This window comes from Ranitomeya variabilis, chromosome 2, assembly GCF_051348905.1.
Source record: "Ranitomeya variabilis isolate aRanVar5 chromosome 2, aRanVar5.hap1, whole genome shotgun sequence".
Taxonomy (NCBI): domain Eukaryota; kingdom Metazoa; phylum Chordata; class Amphibia; order Anura; family Dendrobatidae; genus Ranitomeya; species Ranitomeya variabilis.
This window is the reverse complement of record NC_135233.1, coordinates 1,087,741,902-1,087,763,313: the sequence shown is the minus strand read 5'-3', so window position 1 is coordinate 1,087,763,313 and position 21,412 is coordinate 1,087,741,902. Positions and strand designations below refer to the sequence as shown.

At 57.0% G+C, this 21,412-nt stretch overlaps 1 protein-coding gene across 1 annotated transcript in view; it reads right to left on the bottom strand.

Moving 5' to 3' along the window:
- The window catches only part of XKR6 (XK related 6), a 333,931-nt gene extending 314,233 nt beyond the window's left edge, over positions 1 to 19,698 (bottom strand). The window contains exon 1 of the mRNA XM_077291713.1: positions 18,980 to 19,698. Within this exon, the coding sequence (XP_077147828.1) occupies positions 18,980 to 19,641 (662 nt within the window). The 5' untranslated portion in view covers positions 19,642 to 19,698. The remainder of the gene's footprint in view (positions 1 to 18,979) is intronic.
- Positions 19,699 to 21,412: the final 1,714 nt, after the last annotated feature.

Sequence of the window (21,412 nt, the reverse complement as noted above, 5' to 3'; positions counted from 1 at the left end):
CAGTATAGGAGAATGGTTCAGAACCTGACTACGGACGGCTCCTAGTACAGGAGCGTGGTTCAGCACCTGAATAAGGACGGCTCCCAGTATAGGAGCTTGGTTCAGCACCTGACTACGGACAGCTCCCAGTACAGGAGTGTGGTTCAGCACCTGACTAAGAACGGCTCCCAGTATAGGAGCGTGGTTCAGCACCTGACTACGGATAGCTCCCAGTATAGGAGCGTGGTTCAGCACCTGACTACGGACAGCTCCCAGTATAGGAGTGTGGTTCAGCTCCCAGTAAAGGAGTGTGGTTCAGCACCCAGTAAAGGAGTGTGGTTCAGCACCCAGTAAAGGAGTGTGGTTCAGCACCTGACTACGGACAGCTCCCAGTATAGGAGCATGGTTCAGCACCTGACTACGGACAGCTCCCAGTATAGGAGCGTGGTTCAGCACCTCACTACGGATGGCTCCCAGTATAGGAGCGTGGTTCAGATCCCAGTTTGGAGTGTGGTTCAGCACCTGACTACGGACGGCTCCCAGTATAGGAGCGTGGTTCAGCACCTGACTACGGACGGCTCCCAGTATAGGAGCGTGGTTCAGCACCTGACTACGGACGGCTCCCAGTATAGGAGCGTGGTTCAGCACCTGACTACGGACGGCTCCCAGTATAGGAGCGTGGTTCAGCACCTGACTACGGACAGCTACCAGTATAGGAGCGTGGTTCAGCACCTGACTACGGACAGCTCCCAGTATAGGAGCGTGGTTCAGCACCTGACTACGGACGGATCCCAGTATAGGAGCGTGGTTCAGCAACTGACTACGGACAGCTCCCAGTATAGGAGCGTGGTTCAGCACCTGACTACGGACGGCTCCCAGTATAGGAGCGTGGTTCAGCACCTGACTACGGACGGCTCCCAGTATAGGAGCGTGGTTCAGCACCTGACTACGGACGGCTCCCAGTATAGGAGCGTGGTTCAGCACCTGACTACGGACAGCTCCCAGTATAGGAGCATGGTTCAGCACCCGACTACGGACGGCTCCCAGTATAGGAGCTTAGTTCAGCACCTGACTACGGACAGCTCCCAGTATAGGAGCGTGGTTCAGTTCCCAGTTTGGAGTGTGGTTCAGCACCTGATTACGGATGGCTCCCAGTACGGGAGCGTGGTTCAGCAACCGACTACGGACAGCTCCCAGTATAGGAGCGTGGTTCAGCACCTCACTACGGATGGCTCCCAGTATAGGAGCGTGGTTCAGTTCCCAGTTTGGAGTGTGATTCAGCACCTGACTACGGACGGCTCCCAGTATAGGAGCGTGGTTCAGCACCTGACTACGGACAGCTCCCAGTATAGGAGCGTGGTTCAGCACCTGACTACGGATGGCTCCCAGTATAGGAGCGTGGTTCAGATCCCAGTTTGGAGCGTGGTTCAGCACCTGACAACGGACGGCTCCCAGTATCCCAGTATAGGAGTGTGGTTCAGATCCCAGTTTGGAGCGTGGTTCAGCACCTGACTACGGATGGCTCCCAGTATAGGAGCGAGGTTCAGCACCTGACTACGGACGGCTCCCAGTATAGGAGCGTGGTTCAGCACCTGACTACGGACGGCTCCCAGTATAGGAGCGTGGTTCAGCACCTGACTACGGACGGCTCCCAGTATAGGAGCGTGGTTCAGCACCTGACTACGGACGGCTCCCAGTATAGGAGCGTGGTTCAGCACCTGACTACGGACGGCTCCCAGTATAGGAGCGTGGTTCAGCACCTGACTACGGACAGCTACCAGTATAGGAGAATGGTTCAGAACCTGACTACGGACGGCTCCCAGTATAGGAGTGTGGTTCAGCACCTGAATAAGGACGGCTCCCAGTATAGGAGCTTGGTTCAGCACCTGACTACGGACAGCTCCCAGTACAGGAGTGTGGTTCAGCACCTGACTAAGAACGGCTCCCAGTATAGGAGCGTGGTTCAGCACCTAGTAAAGGAGTGTGGTTCAGCACCCAGTAAAGGAGTGTGGTTCAGCACCCAGTAAAGGAGTGTGGTTCAGCACCTGACTACGGACAGCTCCCAGTATAGGAGCATGGTTCAGCACCTGACTACGGACAGCTGCCAGTATAGGAGCGTGGTTCAGCACCTCACTACGGATGGCTCCCAGTATAGGAGCGTGGTTCAGATCCCAGTTTGGAGCGTGGTTCAGCACCTGACTACGGACGGCTCCCAGTATAGGAGTGTGGTTCAGATCCCAGTTTGGAGTGTGGTTCAGCACCTGACTACGGACGGCTCCCAGTATAGGAGCGTGGTTCAGCACCTGACTACGGACGGCTCCCAGTATAGGAGCGTGGTTCAGCACCTGACTACGGACGGCTCCCAGTATAGGAGTGTGGTTCAGCACCTGACTACGGACGGCTCCCAGTATAGGAGCGTGGTTCAGCACCTGACTACGGACAGCTACCAGTATAGGAGCGTGGTTCAGCACCTGACTACGGACAGCTCCCAGTATAGGAGCGTGGTTCAGCACCTGACTACGGACAGCTCCCAGTATAGGAGCGTGGTTCAGCACCTGACTACGGACAGTTCCCAGTATAGGAGCGTGGTTCAGCACCTCAGTACGGACAGCTCCCAGTACAGGAGCGTGGTTCAGCACCTCACTACGCATGGCTCCCAGTATAGGAGCGTGGTTCTGCACCTGACTACGGACGGCTCCCAGTATAGGAGCGTGGTTCAGCACCTGACTATGGACGGCTCCCAGTATAGGAGTGTGGTTCAGCACCTGACTATGGACGGCTCCCAGTATAGGAGTGTGGTTCAGTTCCCAGTTTGGAGTGTGGTTCAGCACCTGACTACGGACGGCTCCCAGTATAGGAGTGTGGTTCAGATCCCAGTTTGGATTGTGGTTCAGCACCTGACTATGAACGGCTCCCAGTTTGGAGTGTGGTTCAGCACCTGACTACGGACGGCTCCCAGTATCCCAGTATAGGAGTGTGGTTCAGATCCCAGTTTGGAGTGTGGTTCAGCACCTGACTACGGACGGCTCCCAGTATAGGAGCGTGGTTCAGCACCTGACTATGGACGGCTCCCAGTATAGGAGTGTGGTTCAGTTCCCAGTTTGGAGTGTGGTTCAGCACCTGACTATGGACGGCTCCCAGTATAGGAGCGTGGTTCAGCACCTGACTATGGACGGCTCCCAGTATAGGAGTGTGGTTCAGCACCTGACTAAGGACAGCTCCCAGTATAGGAGCGTGGTTCAGTTCCCAGTTTGGAGTGTGGTTCAGCACCTGACTACGGACGGCTCCCAGTATGGAAGCGTGGTTCAGCACCTGACTAAGGACGGCTCCCAGTATCCCAGTATAGGAGTGTGGTTCAGATCCCAGTTTGGAGTGTGGTTCAGCACCTGACTACGGACGGCTCCCAGTATAGGAGTGTGGTTCAGATCCCAGTTTGGAGTGTGGTTCAGCACCTGACTACGGACGGCTCCCAGTATAGGAGCGTGGTTCAGTTCCCCCAGTTTGGAGTGTGGTTCAGCACCTGACTACGGACGGCTCCCAGTATAGGAGCGTGGTTCAGCACCTGACTACGGACAGCTCCCAGTATAGGAGCGTGGTTCAGCACCTGACTACGGACAGCTCCCAGTATAGGAGCGTGGTTCAGCACCTGACTAAGGACGGCTCCCAGTATCCCAGTATAGGAGTGTGGTTCAGTTCCCAGTTTGGAGTGTGGTTCAGCACCTGACTACGGACGGCTTCCAGTTTGGAGTGTGGTTCAGCACCTGACTACGGACAGCTCCCAGTATAGGAGCGTGGTTCAGCACCTGACTACGGACAGCTCCCAGTATAGGAGTGTGGTTCAGTTCCCAGTTTGGAGTGTGGTTCAGCACCTGACTACGGACAGCTCCCAGTATAGGAGCGTGGTTCAGCACCTGACTACGGACAGCTCCCAGTATAGGAGCGTGGTTCAGTTCCCAGTTTGGAGTGTGGTTCAGCACCTGACTACCGACGGCTCCCAGTATAGGAGTGTGGTTCAGTTCCCCCAGTTTGGAGTGTGGTTCAGCACCTGACTGACGGCTCCCAGTATAGGAGTGTGGTTCAGATCTCAGTTTGGAGTGTGGTTCAGCACCTGACTACGGACGGCTCCCAGTATAGGAGTGTGGTTCAGCACCTGACTATGGACGGCTCCCAGTATAGGAGCGTGGTTCAGCACCTGACTATGGACGGCTCCCAGTATAGGAGTGTGGTTCAGCACCTGACTACGGACAGCTCCCAGTATAGGAGCGTGGTTCAGTTCCCAGTTTGGAGTGTGGTTCAGCACCTGACTACGGACGGCTCCCAGTATGGAAGCATGGTTCAGCACCTGACTAAGTACGGCTCCCAGTATCCCAGTATGGGAGTGTGGTTCAGATCCCAGTTTGGAGTGTGGTTCAGCACCTGACTACGGACGGCTCCCAGTATAGGAGCGTGGTTCAGTTCCCCCAGTTTGGAGTGTGGTTCAGTACCTGACTACGGACGGCTCCCAGTATAGGAGCGTGGTTCAGCACCTGACTATGGACGGCTCCCAGTATAGGAGCGTGGTTCAGCACCTGACTACGGACAGCTCCCAGTATAGGAGCGTGGTTCAGCACCTGACTAAGGACGGCTCCCAGTATCCCAGTATAGGAGTGTGGTTCAGTTCCCAGTTTGGAGTGTGGTTCAGCACCTGACTACGGACGGCTTCCAGTTTGGAGTGTGGTTCAGCACCTGACTACGGACAGCTCCCAGTATAGGAGCGTGGTTCAGCACCTGACTACGGACAGCTCCCAGTATAGGAGTGTGGTTCAGTTCCCAGTTTGGAGTGTGGTTCAGCACCTGACTACGGACAGCTCCCAGTATAGGAGCGTGGTTCAGCACCTGACTACGGACAGCTCCCAGTATAGGAGCGTGGTTCAGTTCCCAGTTTGGAGTGTGGTTCAGCACCTGACTACCGACGGCTCCCAGTATAGGAGTGTGGTTCAGTTCCCCCAGTTTGGAGTGTGGTTCAGCACCTGACTGACGGCTCCCAGTATAGGAGTGTGGTTCAGATCTCAGTTTGGAGTGTGGTTCAGAACCTGACTACGGACAGCTCCCAGTATAGGAGCGTGGTTCAGAACCTGACTACGGACAGCTCCCAGTATAGGAGGGTGGTTCAGCACCTGACTACGGACGGCTCCCAGTATAGGAGCGTGGTTCAGAACCTGACTACGGACAGCTCCCAGTATAGGAGCGTGGTTCAGCACCTGACTACGGACAGCTCCCAGTATAGGAGCGTGGTTCAGCACCTGACTACGGATGACTCCCAGTATAGGAGCGTGGTTCAGCAACTGACTAAGGACGGCTCCCAGTATAGGAGCGTGGTTCAGCACCTGACTACGGACGGCTCCCTGTATAGGAGCTTGGTTCAGCACCTGACTACGGACAGCTCCCAGTATAGGAGCGTGGTTCAGCACCTGACTACGGACGGCTCCCAGTATAGGAGCGTGGTTCAGAACCTGACTACGGATGACTCCCAGTATAGGAGCGTGGTTCAGCACCTGACTACGGACGGCTCCCAGTATAGGAGCGTGGTTCAGCACCTGACTACGGACGGCTCCCAGTATAGGAGCGTGGTTCAGTTCCCCCAGTTTGGAGTGTGGTTCAGCACCTGACTACGGACGGCTCCCAGTATCCCAGTATAGGAGTGTGGTTCAGATCCCAGTTTGGAGTGTGGTTCAGCACCTGACTACGGACAGCTCCCAGTATAGGAGCTTGGTTCAGCACCTGACTACAGACAGCTCCCAGTATAGGAGCGTGGTTCAGCACCTGACTACGGACGGCTCCCAGTATAGGAGCGTGGTTCAGAACCTGACTACGGACAGCTCCCAGTATAGGAGCGTGGTTCAGCACCTGACTACGGACGGCTCCCAGTATCCCAGTATAGGAGTGTGGTTCAGATCCCAGTTTGGAGTGTGGTTCAGCACCTGACTACGGACGGCTCCCAGTATCCCAGTATAGGAGTGTGGTTCAGATCCCAGTTTGGAGTGTGGTTCAGCACCTGACTACGGACGGCTCCCAGTATAGGAGCGTGGTTCAGCACCTGACTACGGACGGCTCCCAGTATAGGAGTGTGGTTCAGTTCCCAGTTTGGAGTGTGGTTCAGCACCTGACTACGGACGGCTCCCAGTATAGGAGTGTGGTTCAGCACCTGACTATGGACGGCTCCCAGTATAGGAGCATGGTTCAGCACCTGACTATGGACGGCTCCCAGTATAGGAGTGTGGTTCAGCACCTGACTACGGACAGCTCCCAGTATAGGAGCGTGGTTCAGTTCCCAGTTTGGAGTGTGGTTCAGCACCTGACTACGGACGGCTCCCAGTATGGAAGCGTGGTTCAGCACCTGACTAAGGACGGCTCCCAGTATCCCAGTATAGGAGTGTGGTTCAGATCCCAGTTTGGAATGTGGTTCAGCACCTGACTACGGACGGCTCCCAGTATCCCAGTATAGGAGTGTGGTTCAGATCCCAGTTTGGAGTGTGGTTCAGCACCTGACTACGGACGGCTCCCAGTATAGGAGCGTGGTTCAGTTCCCCCAGTTTGGAGTGTGGTTCAGCACCTGACTACGGACGGCTCCCAGTATAGGAGCGTGGTTCAGTTCCCCCAGTTTGGAGTGTGGTTCAGCACCTGACTACGGACGGCTCCCAGTATCCCAGTATAGGAGTGTGGTTCAGATCCCAGTTTGGAGTGTGGTGCAGCACCTGACTACGGACGGCTCCCAGTATAGGAGCGTGGTTCAGCACCTGACTACGGACGGCTCCCAGTATAGGAGCGTGGTTCAGCACCTGACTACGGACAGCTCCCAGTATAGGAGCGTGGTTCAGTTCCCAGTTTGGAGTGTGGTTCAGCACCTGACTACGGACGGCTCCCAGTATGGAAGCGTGGTTCAGCACCTGACTAAGGACGGCTCCCAATATCCCAGTATAGGAGTGTGGTTCAGATCCCAGTTTGGAATGTGGTTCAGCACCTGACTACGGACGGCTCCCAGTATCCCAGTATAGGAGTGTGGTTCAGATCCCAGTTTGGAGTGTGGTTCAGCACCTGACTACGGACGGCTCCCAGTATAGGAGCGTGGTTCAGTTCCCCCAGTTTGGAGTGTGGTTCAGCACCTGACTACGGACGGCTCCCAGTATAGGAGCGTGGTTCAGTTCCCCCAGTTTGGAGTGTGGTTCAGCACCTGACTACGGACGGCTCCCAGTATCCCAGTATAGGAGTGTGGTTCAGATCCCAGTTTGGAGTGTGGTGCAGCACCTGACTACGGACGGCTCCCAGTATAGGAGCGTGGTTCAGCACCTGACTACGGACGGCTCCCAGTATAGGAGCGTGGTTCAGCACCTGACTATGGACGGCTCCCAGTATAGGAGCGTGGTTCAGCACCTGACTACGGACAGCTCCCAGTATAGGAGCGTGGTTCAGCACCTGACTACGGACAGCTCCCAGTATAGGAGCGTGGTTCAGCACCTGACTAAGGACGGCTCCCAGTATCCCAGTATAGGAGTGTGGTTCAGTTCCCAGTTTGGAGTGTGGTTCAGCACCTGACTACGGACAGCTTCCAGTTTGGAGTGTGGTTCAGCACCTGACTACGGACAGCTCCCAGTATAGGAGCGTGGTTCAGCACCTGACTACGGACAGCTCCCAGTATAGGAGTGTGGTTCAGTTCCCAGTTTGGAGTGTGGTTCAGCACCTGACTACGGACAGCTCCCAGTATAGGAGCGTGGTTCAGCACCTGACTACGGACAGCTCCCAGTATAGGAGCGTGGTTCAGTTCCCAGTTTGGAGTGTGGTTCAGCACCTGACTACCGACGGCTCCCAGTATAGGAGTGTGGTTCAGTTCCCCCAGTTTGGAGTGTGGTTCAGAACCTGACTACGGACAGCTCCCAGTATAGGAGCGTGGTTCAGAACCTGACTACGGACAGCTCCCAGTATAGGAGGGTGGTTCAGCACCTGACTACGGACGGCTCCCAGTATAGGAGCGTGGTTCAGAACCTGACTACGGACAGCTCCCAGTAGAGGAGCGTGGTTCAGCACCTGACTACGGATGACTCCCAGTATAGGAGCGTGGTTCAGTTCCCCCAGTTTGGAGTGTGGTTCAGCACCTGACTACGGACGGCTCCCTGTATAGGAGCTTGGTTCAGCACCTGACTACGGACAGCTCCCAGTATAGGAGCGTGGTTCAGCACCTGACTACGGACGGCTCCCAGTATAGGAGCGTGGTTCAGAACCTGACTACGGACAGCTCCCAGTATAGGAGCGTGGTTCAGCACCTGACTACGGATGACTCCCAGTATAGGAGAGTGGTTCAGCACCTGACTACGGACGGCTCCCAGTATAGGAGCGTGGTTCAGCAACTAAGGACGGCTCCCAGTATAGGAGCGTGGTTCAGTTCCCCCAGTTTGGAGTGTGGTTCAGCACCTGACTACGGACGGCTCCCAGTATCCCAGTATAGGAGTGTGGTTCAGATCCCAGTTTGGAGTGTGGTTCAGCACCTGACTACGGACAGCTCCCAGTATAGGAGCTTGGTTCAGCACCTGACTACGGACAGCTCCCAGTATAGGAGCGTGGTTCAGCACCTGACTACGGACGGCTCCCAGTATAGGAGCGTGGCTCAGAACCTGACTACGGACAGCTCCCAGTATAGGAGTGTGGTTCAGCACCTGACTACGGACAGCTCCCAGTATAGGAGCGTGGTTCAGCACCTGACTACGGACGACTCCCAGTATAGGAGCGTGGTTCAGCACCTGACTACGGACGGCTCCCAGTATAGGAGCGTGGTTCAGCACCTGACTACGGACGGCTCCCAGTATAGGAGCGTGGTTCAGTTCCCCCAGTTTGGAGTGTGGTTCAGCACCTGACTACGGACGGCTTCCAGTATCCCAGTATAGGAGTGTGGTTCAGATCCCAGTTTGGAGTGTGGTTCAGCACCTGACTACGGACAGCTCCCAGTATAGGAGCTTGGTTCAGCACCTGACTACGGACAGCTCCCAGTATAGGAGCGTGGATCAGCACCTGACTACGGACAGCTCCCATATAGGAGCGTGGTTCAGCACCTCACTACGGACAGCTCCCAGTATCCCAGTATAGGAGTGTGGTTCAGTTCCCAGTTTGGAGTGTGGTTCAGCACCTGACTACGGACGGCTCCCAGTATAGGAGTGTGGTTCGGTTCCCAGTTTGGAGTGTGGTTCAGCACCTGCCTACGGACGGCTCCCAGTATAGCAGTGTGGTTCAGCACCTGACTACGGACAGCTCCCAGTATAGGAGAGTGGTTCAGCACCTGACTACAGACGGCTCCCAGTATAGGAGAGTGGTTCAGCACCTGACTAATGACAGCTACCAGTATAGGAGCGTGGTTCAGTTCCCAGTTTGGAGTGTGGTTCAGCACCTGACTACGGACGGCTCCCAGTATAGGAGCGTGGTTCAGCACCTGACTACGGACAACTCCCAGTATAGGAGCAAGGTTCAGCACCTGACTACGGACGGCTCCCAGTATAGGAGCGTGGTTCAGTTCCCAGTTTGGAGTGTGGTTCAGCACCTGACTACGGACAGCTCCCAGTATAGAAGCGTGGTTCAGCACCTGACTACGGACGGCTCCCAGTATAGGAGCGTGGTTCAGCACCTGACTACGGACGGCTCCCAGTATAGGAGCGTGGTTCAGCACCTGACTACGGACAGCTCCCAGTATAGGAGCGTGGTTCAGCACCTGATTACGGACAGCTCCCAGTATAGGAGCGTGGTTCAGCACCTGACTACGGACAGCTCCCAGTATAGGAGCGTGGTTCAGCACCTGACTACGGACAGCTCCCAGTATAGGAGTGTGGTTCAGTTCCCAGTTTGGAGTGTGGTTCAGAACCTGACTACGGACAGCTCCCAGTATAGGAGCGTGGCTCAGCACCTGACTACGGACGGCTCCCAGTATAGGAGTGTGGTTCAGCACCTGACTACGGACGGCTCCCAGTATAGGAGCGTGGTTCAGCACCTGACTACGGACGGCTCCCAGTATAGGAGTGTGGTTCAGCACCTGACTACGGACAGCTCCCAGTATAGGAATGTGGTTCAGCACCTGACTACTGACGGCTCCCAGTATAGGAGTGTGGTTCAGCACCTGACTACGGACGGCTCCCAGTATAGGAGTGTGGTTCAGCACCTGACTACGGACAGCTCCCATTATAGGAATGTGGTTCAGCACCTGACTACTGACGGCTCCCAGTATAGGAGAGTGGTTCAGCACCTGACTACGGACGGCTCCCAGTATAGGAGCGTGGTTCAGCACCTGACTACGGACAGCTCCCAGTATAGGAGCGTGGTTCAGCACCTGATTACGGACAGCTCCCAGTATAGGAGCGTGGTTCAGCACCTGACTACGGACAGCTCCCAGTATAGGAGCGTGGTTCAGCACCTGACTACGGACAGCTCCCAGTATAGGAGTGTGGTTCAGTTCCCAGTTTGGAGTGTGGTTTAGAACCTGACTACGGACAGCTCCCAGTATAGGAGCGTGGTTCAGCACCTGATTACGGACAGCTCCCAGTATAGGAGCGTGGTTCAGCACCTGACTACGGACAGCTCCCAGTATAGGAGCGTGGTTCAGCACCTGACTACGGACAGCTCCCAGTATAGGAGTGTGGTTCAGTTCCCAGTTTGGAGTGTGGTTCAGCACCTGACTACGGACGGCTCCCAGTATAGGAGTGTGGTTCAGCACCTGACTACGGACGGCTCCCAGTATAGGAGCGTGCTTCAGCACCTGACTACGGACAGCTCCCAGTATAGGAGCGTGGTTCAGTTCCCAGTTTGGAGTGTGGTTCAGCACCTGACTACGGACGGCTCCCAGTATAGGAGTGTGGTTCAGCACCTGACTACAGACGGCTCCCAGTATAGGAGCGTGCTTCAGCACCTGACTACGGACAGCTCCCAGTATAGGAGCGTGGTTCAGCACCTGACTACTGACGGCTCCCAGTATAGGAGAGTGGTTCAGCACCTGACTACGGACGGCTCCCAGTATAGGAGCGTGGTTCAGCACCTGACTACTGACGGCTCCCAGTATAGGAGCGTGGTTCAGTTCCCCCAGTTTGGAGTGTGGTTCAGCACCTGACTACGGACGGCTCCCAGTATAGGAGCGTGGTTCAGTTCCCCCAGTTTGGAGTGTGGTTCTGCACCTGACTACGGACGGCTCCCAGTATAGGAGCGTGGTTCAGTTCCCCCAGTTTGGAGTGTGGTTCAGCACCTGACTACGGACGGCTCCCAGTATCCCAGTATAGGAGTGTGGTTCAGATCCCAGTTTGGAGTGTGGTGCAGCACCTGACTACGGACGGCTCCCAGTATAGGAGCGTGGTTCAGCACCTGACTACGGACGGCTCCCAGTATAGGAGCGTGGTTCAGCACCTGACTATGGACGGCTCCCAGTATAGGAGCGTGGTTCAGCACCTGACTACGGACAGCTCCCAGTATAGGAGCGTGGTTCAGCACCTGACTACGGACAGCTCCCAGTATAGGAGCGTGGTTCAGTTCCCAGTTTGGAGTGTGGTTCAGCACCTGACTACGGACAGCTTCCAGTTTGGAGTGTGGTTCAGCACCTGACTACGGACAGCTCCCAGTATAGGAGCGTGGTTCAGCACCTGACTACGGACAGCTCCCAGTATAGGAGTGTGGTTCAGTTCCCAGTTTGGAGTGTGGTTCAGCACCTGACTACGGACAGCTCCCAGTATAGGAGCGTGGTTCAGCACCTGACTACGGACAGCTCCCAGTATAGGAGCGTGGTTCAGTTCCCAGTTTGGAGTGTGGTTCAGCACCTGACTACCGACGGCTCCCAGTATAGGAGTGTGGTTCAGTTCCCCCAGTTTGGAGTGTGGTTCAGAACCTGACTACGGACAGCTCCCAGTATAGGAGCGTGGTTCAGAACCTGACTACGGACAGCTCCCAGTATAGGAGGGTGGTTCAGCACCTGACTACGGACGGCTCCCAGTATAGGAGCGTGGTTCAGAACCTGACTACGGACAGCTCCCAGTATAGGAGCGTGGTTCAGCACCTGACTACGGACAGCTCCCAGTAGAGGAGCGTGGTTCAGCACCTGACTACGGATGACTCCCAGTATAGGAGCGTGGTTCAGTTCCCCCAGTTTGGAGTGTGGTTCAGCACCTGACTACGGACGGCTCCCTGTATAGGAGCTTGGTTCAGCACCTGACTACGGACGGCTCCCAGTATAGGAGCGTGGTTCAGAACCTGACTACGGACAGCTCCCAGTATAGGAGCGTGGTTCAGCACCTGACTACGGATGACTCCCAGTATAGGAGAGTGGTTCAGCACCTGACTACGGACGGCTCCCAGTATAGGAGCGTGGTTCAGCAACTAAGGACGGCTCCCAGTATAGGAGCGTGGTTCAGTTCCCCCAGTTTGGAGTGTGGTTCAGCACCTGACTACGGACGGCTCCCAGTATCCCAGTATAGGAGTGTGGTTCAGATCCCAGTTTGGAGTGTGGTTCAGCACCTGACTACGGACAGCTCCCAGTATAGGAGCTTGGTTCAGCACCTGACTACGGACAGCTCCCAGTATAGGAGCGTGGTTCAGCACCTGACTACGGACGGCTCCCAGTATAGGAGCGTGGTTCAGAACCTGACTACGGACAGCTCCCAGTATAGGAGTGTGGTTCAGCACCTGACTACGGACAGCTCCCAGTATAGGAGCGTGGTTCAGCACCTGACTACGGACGACTCCCAGTATAGGAGCGTGGTTCAGCACCTGACTACGGACGGCTCCCAGTATAGGAGCGTGGTTCAGCACCTGACTACGGACGGCTCCCAGTATAGGAGCGTGGTTCAGTTCCCCCAGTTTGGAGTGTGGTTCAGCACCTGACTACGGACGGCTTCCAGTATCCCAGTATAGGAGTGTGGTTCAGATCCCAGTTTGGAGTGTGGTTCAGCACCTGACTACGGACAGCTCCCAGTATAGGAGCTTGGTTCAGCACCTGACTACGGACAGCTCCCAGTATAGGAGCGTGGATCAGCACCTGACTACGGACAGCTTCCATATAGGAGCGTGGTTCAGCACCTCACTACGGACAGCTCCCAGTATCCCAGTATAGGAGTGTGGTTCAGTTCCCAGTTTGGAGTGTGGTTCAGCACCTGACTACGGACGGCTCCCAGTATAGGAGCTTGGTTCAGCACCTGACTACGGACGGCTCCCAGTATAGGAGTGTGGTTCGGTTCCCAGTTTGGAGTGTGGTTCAGCACCTGCCTACGGACGGCTCCCAGTATAGCAGTGTGGTTCAGCACCTGACTACGGACAGCTCCCAGTATAGGAGAGTGGTTCAGCACCTGACTACAGACGGCTCCCAGTATAGGAGAGTGGTTCAGCACCTGACTAATGACAGCTACCAGTATAGGAGCGTGGTTCAGTTCCCAGTTTGGAGTGTGGTTCAGCACCTGACTACGGACGGCTCCCAGTATAGGAGCGTGGTTCAGCACCTGACTACGGACAACTCCCAGTATAGGAGCAAGGTTCAGCACCTGACTACGGACGGCTCCCAGTATAGGAGCGTGGTTCAGTTCCCAGTTTGGAGTGTGGTTCAGCACCTGACTACGGACAGCTCCCAGTATAGAAGCGTGGTTCAGCACCTGACTACGGACGGCTCCCAGTATAGGAGCGTGGTTCAGCACCTGACTACGGACGGCTCCCAGTATAGGAGCGTGGTTCAGCACCTGACTACGGACAGCTCCCAGTATAGGAGCGTGGTTCAGCACCTGATTACGGACAGCTCCCAGTATAGGAGCGTGGTTCAGCACCTGACTACGGACAGCTCCCAGTATAGGAGCGTGGTTCAGCACCTGACTACGGACAGCTCCCAGTATAGGAGTGTGGTTCAGTTCCCAGTTTGGAGTGTGGTTCAGAACCTGACTACGGACAGCTCCCAGTATAGGAGCGTGGCTCAGCACCTGACTACGGACGGCTCCCAGTATAGGAGTGTGGTTCAGCACCTGACTACGGACGGCTCCCAGTATAGGAGCGTGGTTCAGCACCTGACTACGGACGGCTCCCAGTATAGGAGTGTGGTTCAGCACCTGACTACGGACAGCTCCCAGTATAGGAATGTGGTTCAGCACCTGACTACTGACGGCTCCCAGTATAGGAGTGTGGTTCAGCACCTGACTACGGACGGCTCCCAGTATAGGAGTGTGGTTCAGCACCTGACTACGGACAGCTCCCAGTATAGGAATGTGGTTCAGCACCTGACTACTGACGGCTCCCAGTATAGGAGAGTGGTTCAGCACCTGACTACGGACGGCTCCCAGTATAGGAGCGTGGTTCAGCACCTGACTACGGACAGCTCCCAGTATAGGAGCGTGGTTCAGCACCTGATTACGGACAGCTCCCAGTATAGGAGCGTGGTTCAGCACCTGACTACGGACAGCTCCCAGTATAGGAGCGTGGTTCAGCACCTGACTACGGACAGCTCCCAGTATAGGAGTGTGGTTCAGTTCCCAGTTTGGAGTGTGGTTTAGAACCTGACTACGGACAGCTCCCAGTATAGGAGCGTGGTTCAGCACCTGATTACGGACAGCTCCCAGTATAGGAGCGTGGTTCAGCACCTGACTACGGACAGCTCCCAGTATAGGAGCGTGGTTCAGCACCTGACTACGGACAGCTCCCAGTATAGGAGTGTGGTTCAGTTCCCAGTTTGGAGTGTGGTTCAGCACCTGACTACGGACGGCTCCCAGTATAGGAGCGTGGTTCAGCACCTGACTACGGACGGCTCCCAGTATAGGAGCGTGGTTCAGCACCTGACTACAGACGGCTCCCAGTATAGGAGTGTGCTTCAGCACCTGACTACGGACAGCTCCCAGTATAGGAGCGTGGTTCAGCACCTGACTACTGACGGCTCCCAGTATAGGAGAGTGGTTCAGCACCTGACTACGGACGGCTCCCAGTATAGGAGCGTGGTTCAGCACCTGACTACTGACGGCTCCCAGTATAGGAGAGTGGTTCAGCACCTGACTACGGACAGCTCCCAGTATAGGAGCGTGGTTCAGCACCTGACTACGGACGGCTCCCAGTATAGGAGTGTGGTTCAGCACCTGACTACGGACGGCTCCCAGTATAGGAGCGTGGTTCAGCACCTGACTACGGACGGCTCCCAGTATAGGAGCGTGGTTCGGCACCTGACTACGGACGGCTCCCAGTATAGGAGCGTGGTTCAGCACCTGACTACGGACGGCTCCCAGTATAGGAGCGTGGTTCAGCACCTGACTACGGACGGCTCCCAGTATAGGAGTGTGGTTCAGCACCTGACTACGGACGGCTCCCAGTATAGGAGTGTGGTTCAGCACCTGACTACGGACGGCTCCCAGTATAGGAGTGTGGTTCAGCACCTGACTACGGACGGCTCCCAGTATAGGCGTGTGGTTCAGTTCCCCCAGTTTGGAGTGTGGTTCAGCACCTGACTACAGAACCTGGTACAGAACCTGCTCCCAGTCTGGTGTCTGCGGATCAGGCTGTGGATGTACTGACTGCAGCTCAGCACCGTGGGCTGGGGACAGCTTTAAGCGCCTACACAATACCTGACCTGCCTGACAAACACTCCCAGCATCGCTGCTGACATTGCACCAGTTTCCCCTCACATTCCCAGGATTCAGGTCCCCCCTGCGAGGACAGGACCCCGGCCCCCCGTCTTTGATAGATCTATAGACCCTGGATGCACATCTAGGTGTGTAACAGACAGGTCTGAAGCTGCAGCGTCTCCTGCTGTGTGATCACCACCTCGGAGAATGGCAGGGGAAGGTTATAACTGTGGCCCAGCTTCTTCCAGCCGGCGAGGGCCGTATTTCTCATGGATGAAGGTTAATGGAATATTATCCAGACACTAAGCAGCGCTGTAGGAATATCAGCAGTGGAATCATCTGTATCACACATCAGCATCCGCCGGAGCCGCGAATCATCGCACTGTACAGGATCCCGGGCACCACACGCCTGCAAAATCACATGCAATCACACTGCTGCAAAAAGCAGGATCCCTGTGCCCCCCACTACTGCAACCAGACATGCAGGATCCCTGTGCCCCCCACTAAAGGAGGATCCCTGTGCATGCACCACCCTCCTGTCCACATGTAGGTTCTCTTATTACCCCCTCCCCCATCACCAGCGTCGTTCCTGGCACATTTACAGGAAGAGGGCACCATTCATAGTAACACCAGTACAAGAAACCATCCTGTGCTGCACAGATCAGCAGACAACAGCCATAGTCCCAGGGCATCCTCCACCGCAGCCTCCGCCGATGGAAGGATCCCACCCCGCGTCCCCCCATAGTTCCTAATCAGGGATCTCTGCACAGCCCCGATCTGTGCCCCTGAGCTTTATCACTGCACCTTCCTTCCCAGTAGCATTGTCAGGTGAGAAGATGAAGCCCCCACACTGTCAGTGCAGGAGCCAGAGCTCACCATCTCCCCCCACAGCGGAGCATTAACCCATCACTACAAGTGCAGCAGTTCCTGCACCTCACACACACGGTGTCCTCACATCACCAGCAGCTGGCACAGGACCAGACGCCATCCCTGGCAGCTCCCAGTAAGAGACAAACCGGTCCACCCAGAGAACGCGCCACAACCAACCAGTCCGCCCAGAGAATACAACCAACCAGTCCGGCCAGAGAGCGGCGCGGCACAGCCAACCAGTCCACCCAGAGAATACAACCAACCAGTCTGCCCAGAGAGCACCGGTCCACAGCCAACCAGTCCACCCAGAGAGCACCGCTCCACAGCCAACCAGTCCGGCCAGAGAGCACCGCTCCACAGCCAACCAGTCCAGCCAGAGAGCACCGCTCCACAGCCAACCAGTCCACCCAGAGAGCACCGCTCCACAGCCAACCAGTCCGCCCAGAGAGCACCGCTCCACAGCCAACCAGTCCGCCCAGAGAGCGGCGCACCACAGCCAACCAGTCCGCCCAGAGAGCGGCGCACCACAGCCAACCAGTCCACCCAGAGAATACAGCCAACCAGTCCGCCCAGAGAGCGGCGCACCACAGCCAACCAGTCCACCCACAGAGCGCCACTACACAGCCAACCAGTCCACCCAGAGAACGCGCCACAACCAACCAGTCCGCCCAGAGAATACAGCCAACCAGTCCGCCCAGAGAATACAGCCAACCAGTCCGGCCAGAGAGCGGCGCGCCACAGCCAACCAGTCCGGCCAGAGAATACAACCAACCAGTCCGGCCAGAGAGCGGCGCGCCACAGCCAACCAGTCCACCCAGAGAGCACCACTACACAGCCAACCAGTCCACCCAGAGAACGCGCCACAACCAACCAGTCCGCCCAGAGAATACAGCCAACCAGTCCGCCCAGAGAATATAGCCAACCAGTCCGGCCAGAGCGGCACGCCACAGCCAACCAGTCCGCCCAGAGAATACAACCAACCAGTCCGGCCAGAGAGCAGCGTGCCACAGGGAAACCAGTCCACCCAGAGAATACAGCCAACCAGTCCGGCCAGAGAGCGCCGCTCCACAACCAACCAGTCCGGCCAGAGAGCAGCGCTCCACAGCCAACCAGTCCGGCCAGAGAAAGCACCACAACCAACCAGTCCGCCCAGAGAATACAGCCAACCAGTCTGGCCAGAGAGCGGCGTGCCACAGCCAACCAGAGAACACGCCACAGCCAACCATTCCGCCCAGAGAGAGCCGCTCCACAGCCAACTAGTCCGCCCAGAGAGCGCCGCTCCACAGCCAACCAGTCCATCCACAGAATACAACCAACCAGTCCGGCCAGAGAGCACCGCTCCACAGCCAACCAGTCCGCCCAGAGAGCACCGCTCCACAGCCAACCAGTCCGCCCAGAGAGCACCGCTCCACAGCCAACCAGTCCGCCCAGAGAGCACCGCTCCACAGCCAACCAGTCCGCCCAGAGAGCACCGCTCCACAGCCAACCAGTCCGCCCAGAGAGCACCGCTCCACAGCCAACCAGTCCGCCCAGAGAGCACCGCTCCACAGCCAACCAGTCCACGCAGAGAGCACCGCTCCACAGCCAACCAGTCCACCCAGAGAGCACCGCTCCACAGCCAACCAGTCCACCCAGAGAGCACCGCTCCACAGCCAACCAGTCCACCCAGAGAGCACCGCTCCACAGCCAACCAGTCCACCCAGAGAGCACCGCTCCACAGCCAACCAGTCCACCCAGAGAGCACCGCTCCACAGCCAACCAGTCCACCCAGAGAGCACCGCTCCACAGCCAACCAGTCCACCCAGAGAGCACCGCTCCACAGCCAACCAGTCCACCCAGAGAGCACCGCTCCACAGCCAACCAGTCCACCCAGAGGGCACCGCTCCACAGCCAACCAGCCGTGCCAAACCAGTCCTCCTGCATTAATCCAGTGCACCCCACATTACCTGTCTATTAACCCAGTACTCCCAGCATCACACCAGTACAAAATTACCTTTGCATCATACCAGTATTTTTTCCACAGCACAGAACCAGTGCCACCAGCATTTATCCTTGGCACTGCAGCAGCTCTTTCTCGGCGCACCATCCCGCTCCCTGTGCTTTACCCTGCAGCAGCTCATTCTCGGCGCACCACCCCGCTCCCCGTGCTTTACCCTGCAGCAGCTCTCTCTCGGCGCACCACCCCGCTCCCCGTGCTTTACCCTGCAGCAGCTCTCTCTCGGCGCACCACACCGCTCCCCGTGCTTTACCCTGCAGCAGCTCCTCTCGGCGCACCATCCCGCTCCCCGTGCTTTACCCTGCGGCCGCCCTCTCGGCACACCACCCCGCTCCCCCGTACTGTACCCTGCAGCAGCTCCTTCTCGGCGCACCACTCCACTCCCTGTGCTTTACCCTGCAGCCGCCCTCTCGGCGCACCACCCCGCTCCCCCGTACTGTACCCTGCAGCAGCTCCTTCTCGGAGCACCACCCCGCTCCCCCGTACTGTACCCTGCAGCAGCTCCTCTCGGCGCACCACCCCGCTCCCCATGCTTTACCCTGCAGCCGCCCTCTCTTACCTCCAGACTTGCCCCATCTGCAGGACGTGGATGACCGTCTGCCAGATCCACACGGACAGGCGGCAGAACCTGTCGGCCCCGGGGCTGGTCGTGGTGTAGGGATGATGGCGGTGGTAGTAGTGGTGATGATGAGTGTTGCCCATCATTGGGGGTCCCCGGCTGCTCAGCCCCTCCACCGCCCCCAGCCCCCCGCCGGTGTAATCCTGGGCGAACCACCTGAAGCTGAGGATCTGCACCAGCACGGAGGGCACCAGCACGAAGCCCAGCGTCAGCGAGAAGCAGACGTAGTCCCGCTGGGAGTAGTAGTCCGCCGCCAGCCACACGTCGGTGCCCACGTCCCAGAAGAAGACGAGCAGGGCCAGCACGATCCACAGGCAGTCCAGCCAGGCCCGGTCCCCCGGCGGCGCGGTGGCCCCGGCGGGCGGCGGTGCCGGCTGCCCCTTCACCCTCCGCAGCAGGGCGCGCAGACAGGCCGAGCGGCAGCCCCAGTAGCAGGACGACGTGTTACAGCAGTGGCAGATGTGGATGGAGCTGCTCTCCCCGGGGTCCCCGTCCCCTCCCCGGCCGTCCCCCACAGCCGCCACCGCCGCCGCCTCGTCCAGGTTATGCAGCTGGGCGAAACCGGAGCCGACCCCCAACACGCCGTCCGACTTCGCCGCCATCTTCCTTCTCTCCAAAACCTAAGGGGGGGGGGGGGGGATCCTTCTGCTTCCGCCTTGGTGACGTCACTTCCGCCCCCTCCCTGACTCATGGACACCTTTTATGGGGGGGGGGGGGGTTCAAAATGGCCTCCAGCCTGGGGTCATGTGATGTGCCCCCCTTGTTGGGGAGTCATGTGGGGGATGAGTGCTGGGGCTCTGCCTGTCACTGACAACAAGCAGAGGTGGAGCAAAGTCCCAAATCTGTCTCTGACCCCACCTACAGCATGATAGGGGGCAGGGACCCTCAGGCTGCTCCTCCTGGTCATGTTCCTGCTGATGTAAGGGGGCCTGCTGGGACTTGTGGTTCCTCTGCATCATGATCTGCAACTCCCACCTAAAACTGGAAGCCCCCTCTAAATTAGAAAACTCATTCCAGATATGTATGGCTTGCTGGGACTTGTAGTGGCACTGGGACCCTCTGGTAGCTCCTCCTGGTTCCAGCCTTCACTAAATGTTCATACTGATATCAGGTGGCTTGCTGGGACTTGTGGTTGCCCATTACATAGAGATCTTTCCATACTCCCTGCTCTCCCCATCATTGCACTCCTGAAACCTGCAAACACAATGATACCTGTGTACCCCACTGCGGTGGGACGTATAATCCCCCACATATATCCTCTGCAGCCCACATCAATGCGCACAATGACAGAGTACAACCCCCCATACTTTACACTACAGGTGCTCCCCCAACATTTCTCCAGCACACCCCACAATCCCCGGCCGTGCATCATTTCCCACCACAGCAGAGTACAACCCCCCCATACTTTACACTGCAGCTGCTCCCACTCAGTGCACCCCCAGTATTTCTCCAGCGCACCCCATAATACCTGCCATATCATTTCCCACAACAGCAGAGTACAACTCCCATACTTTACACTGCAGCTGCTCCCACTCTGTGCTCCCCCAGTATTTCTCCAGCACACCCCACAATACCTGCCATATCATTTCCCACAACAGCAGAGTACAACTCCCATACTTTACACTGCAGCTGCTCCCACTCTGTGCTCCCCCAGTATTTCTCCAGCACACCCCACAATACCTGCCATATCATTTCCCACAACAGCAGAGTACAACTCCCATACTTTACACTGCAGCTGCTCCCACTCTGTGCTCCCCCAGTATTTCTCCAGCACACCCCACAATACCTGCCATATCATTTCCCACCACAGCAGAGTACAACCCCCCCATACTTTACACTGCAGCTGCTCCCACTCAGTGCACCCCCAGTATTTCTCCAGCGCACCCCACAATACCTGCCATATCATTTCCCACAACAGCAGAGTACAACTCCCATACTTTACACTGCAGCTGCTCCCACTCTGTGCTCCCCCAGTATTTCTCCAGCACACCCCACAATACCTGCCATATCATTTCCCACAACAGCAGAGTACAACTCCCATACTTTACACTGCAGCTGCTCCCACTCAGTGCACCCCCAGTATTTCTCCAGCACACCCCACAATACCTGCCATATCATTTCCCACAACAGCAGAGTACAACCCCCCATACTTTACACTGCAGCTGCTCCCACTCTGTGCTCCCCCAACATTTCTCCAGCGCACCCCATAATACCCGGCCGTCCATCATATCCCACAACAGCAGAGTACAACTCCCATACTTTACACTGCAGCTGCTCCCACTCTGTGCTCCCCCAGTATTTCTCCAGCACACCCCACAATACCTGCCATATCATTTCCCACAACGGCAGAGTACAACCCCCCATACTTTACAC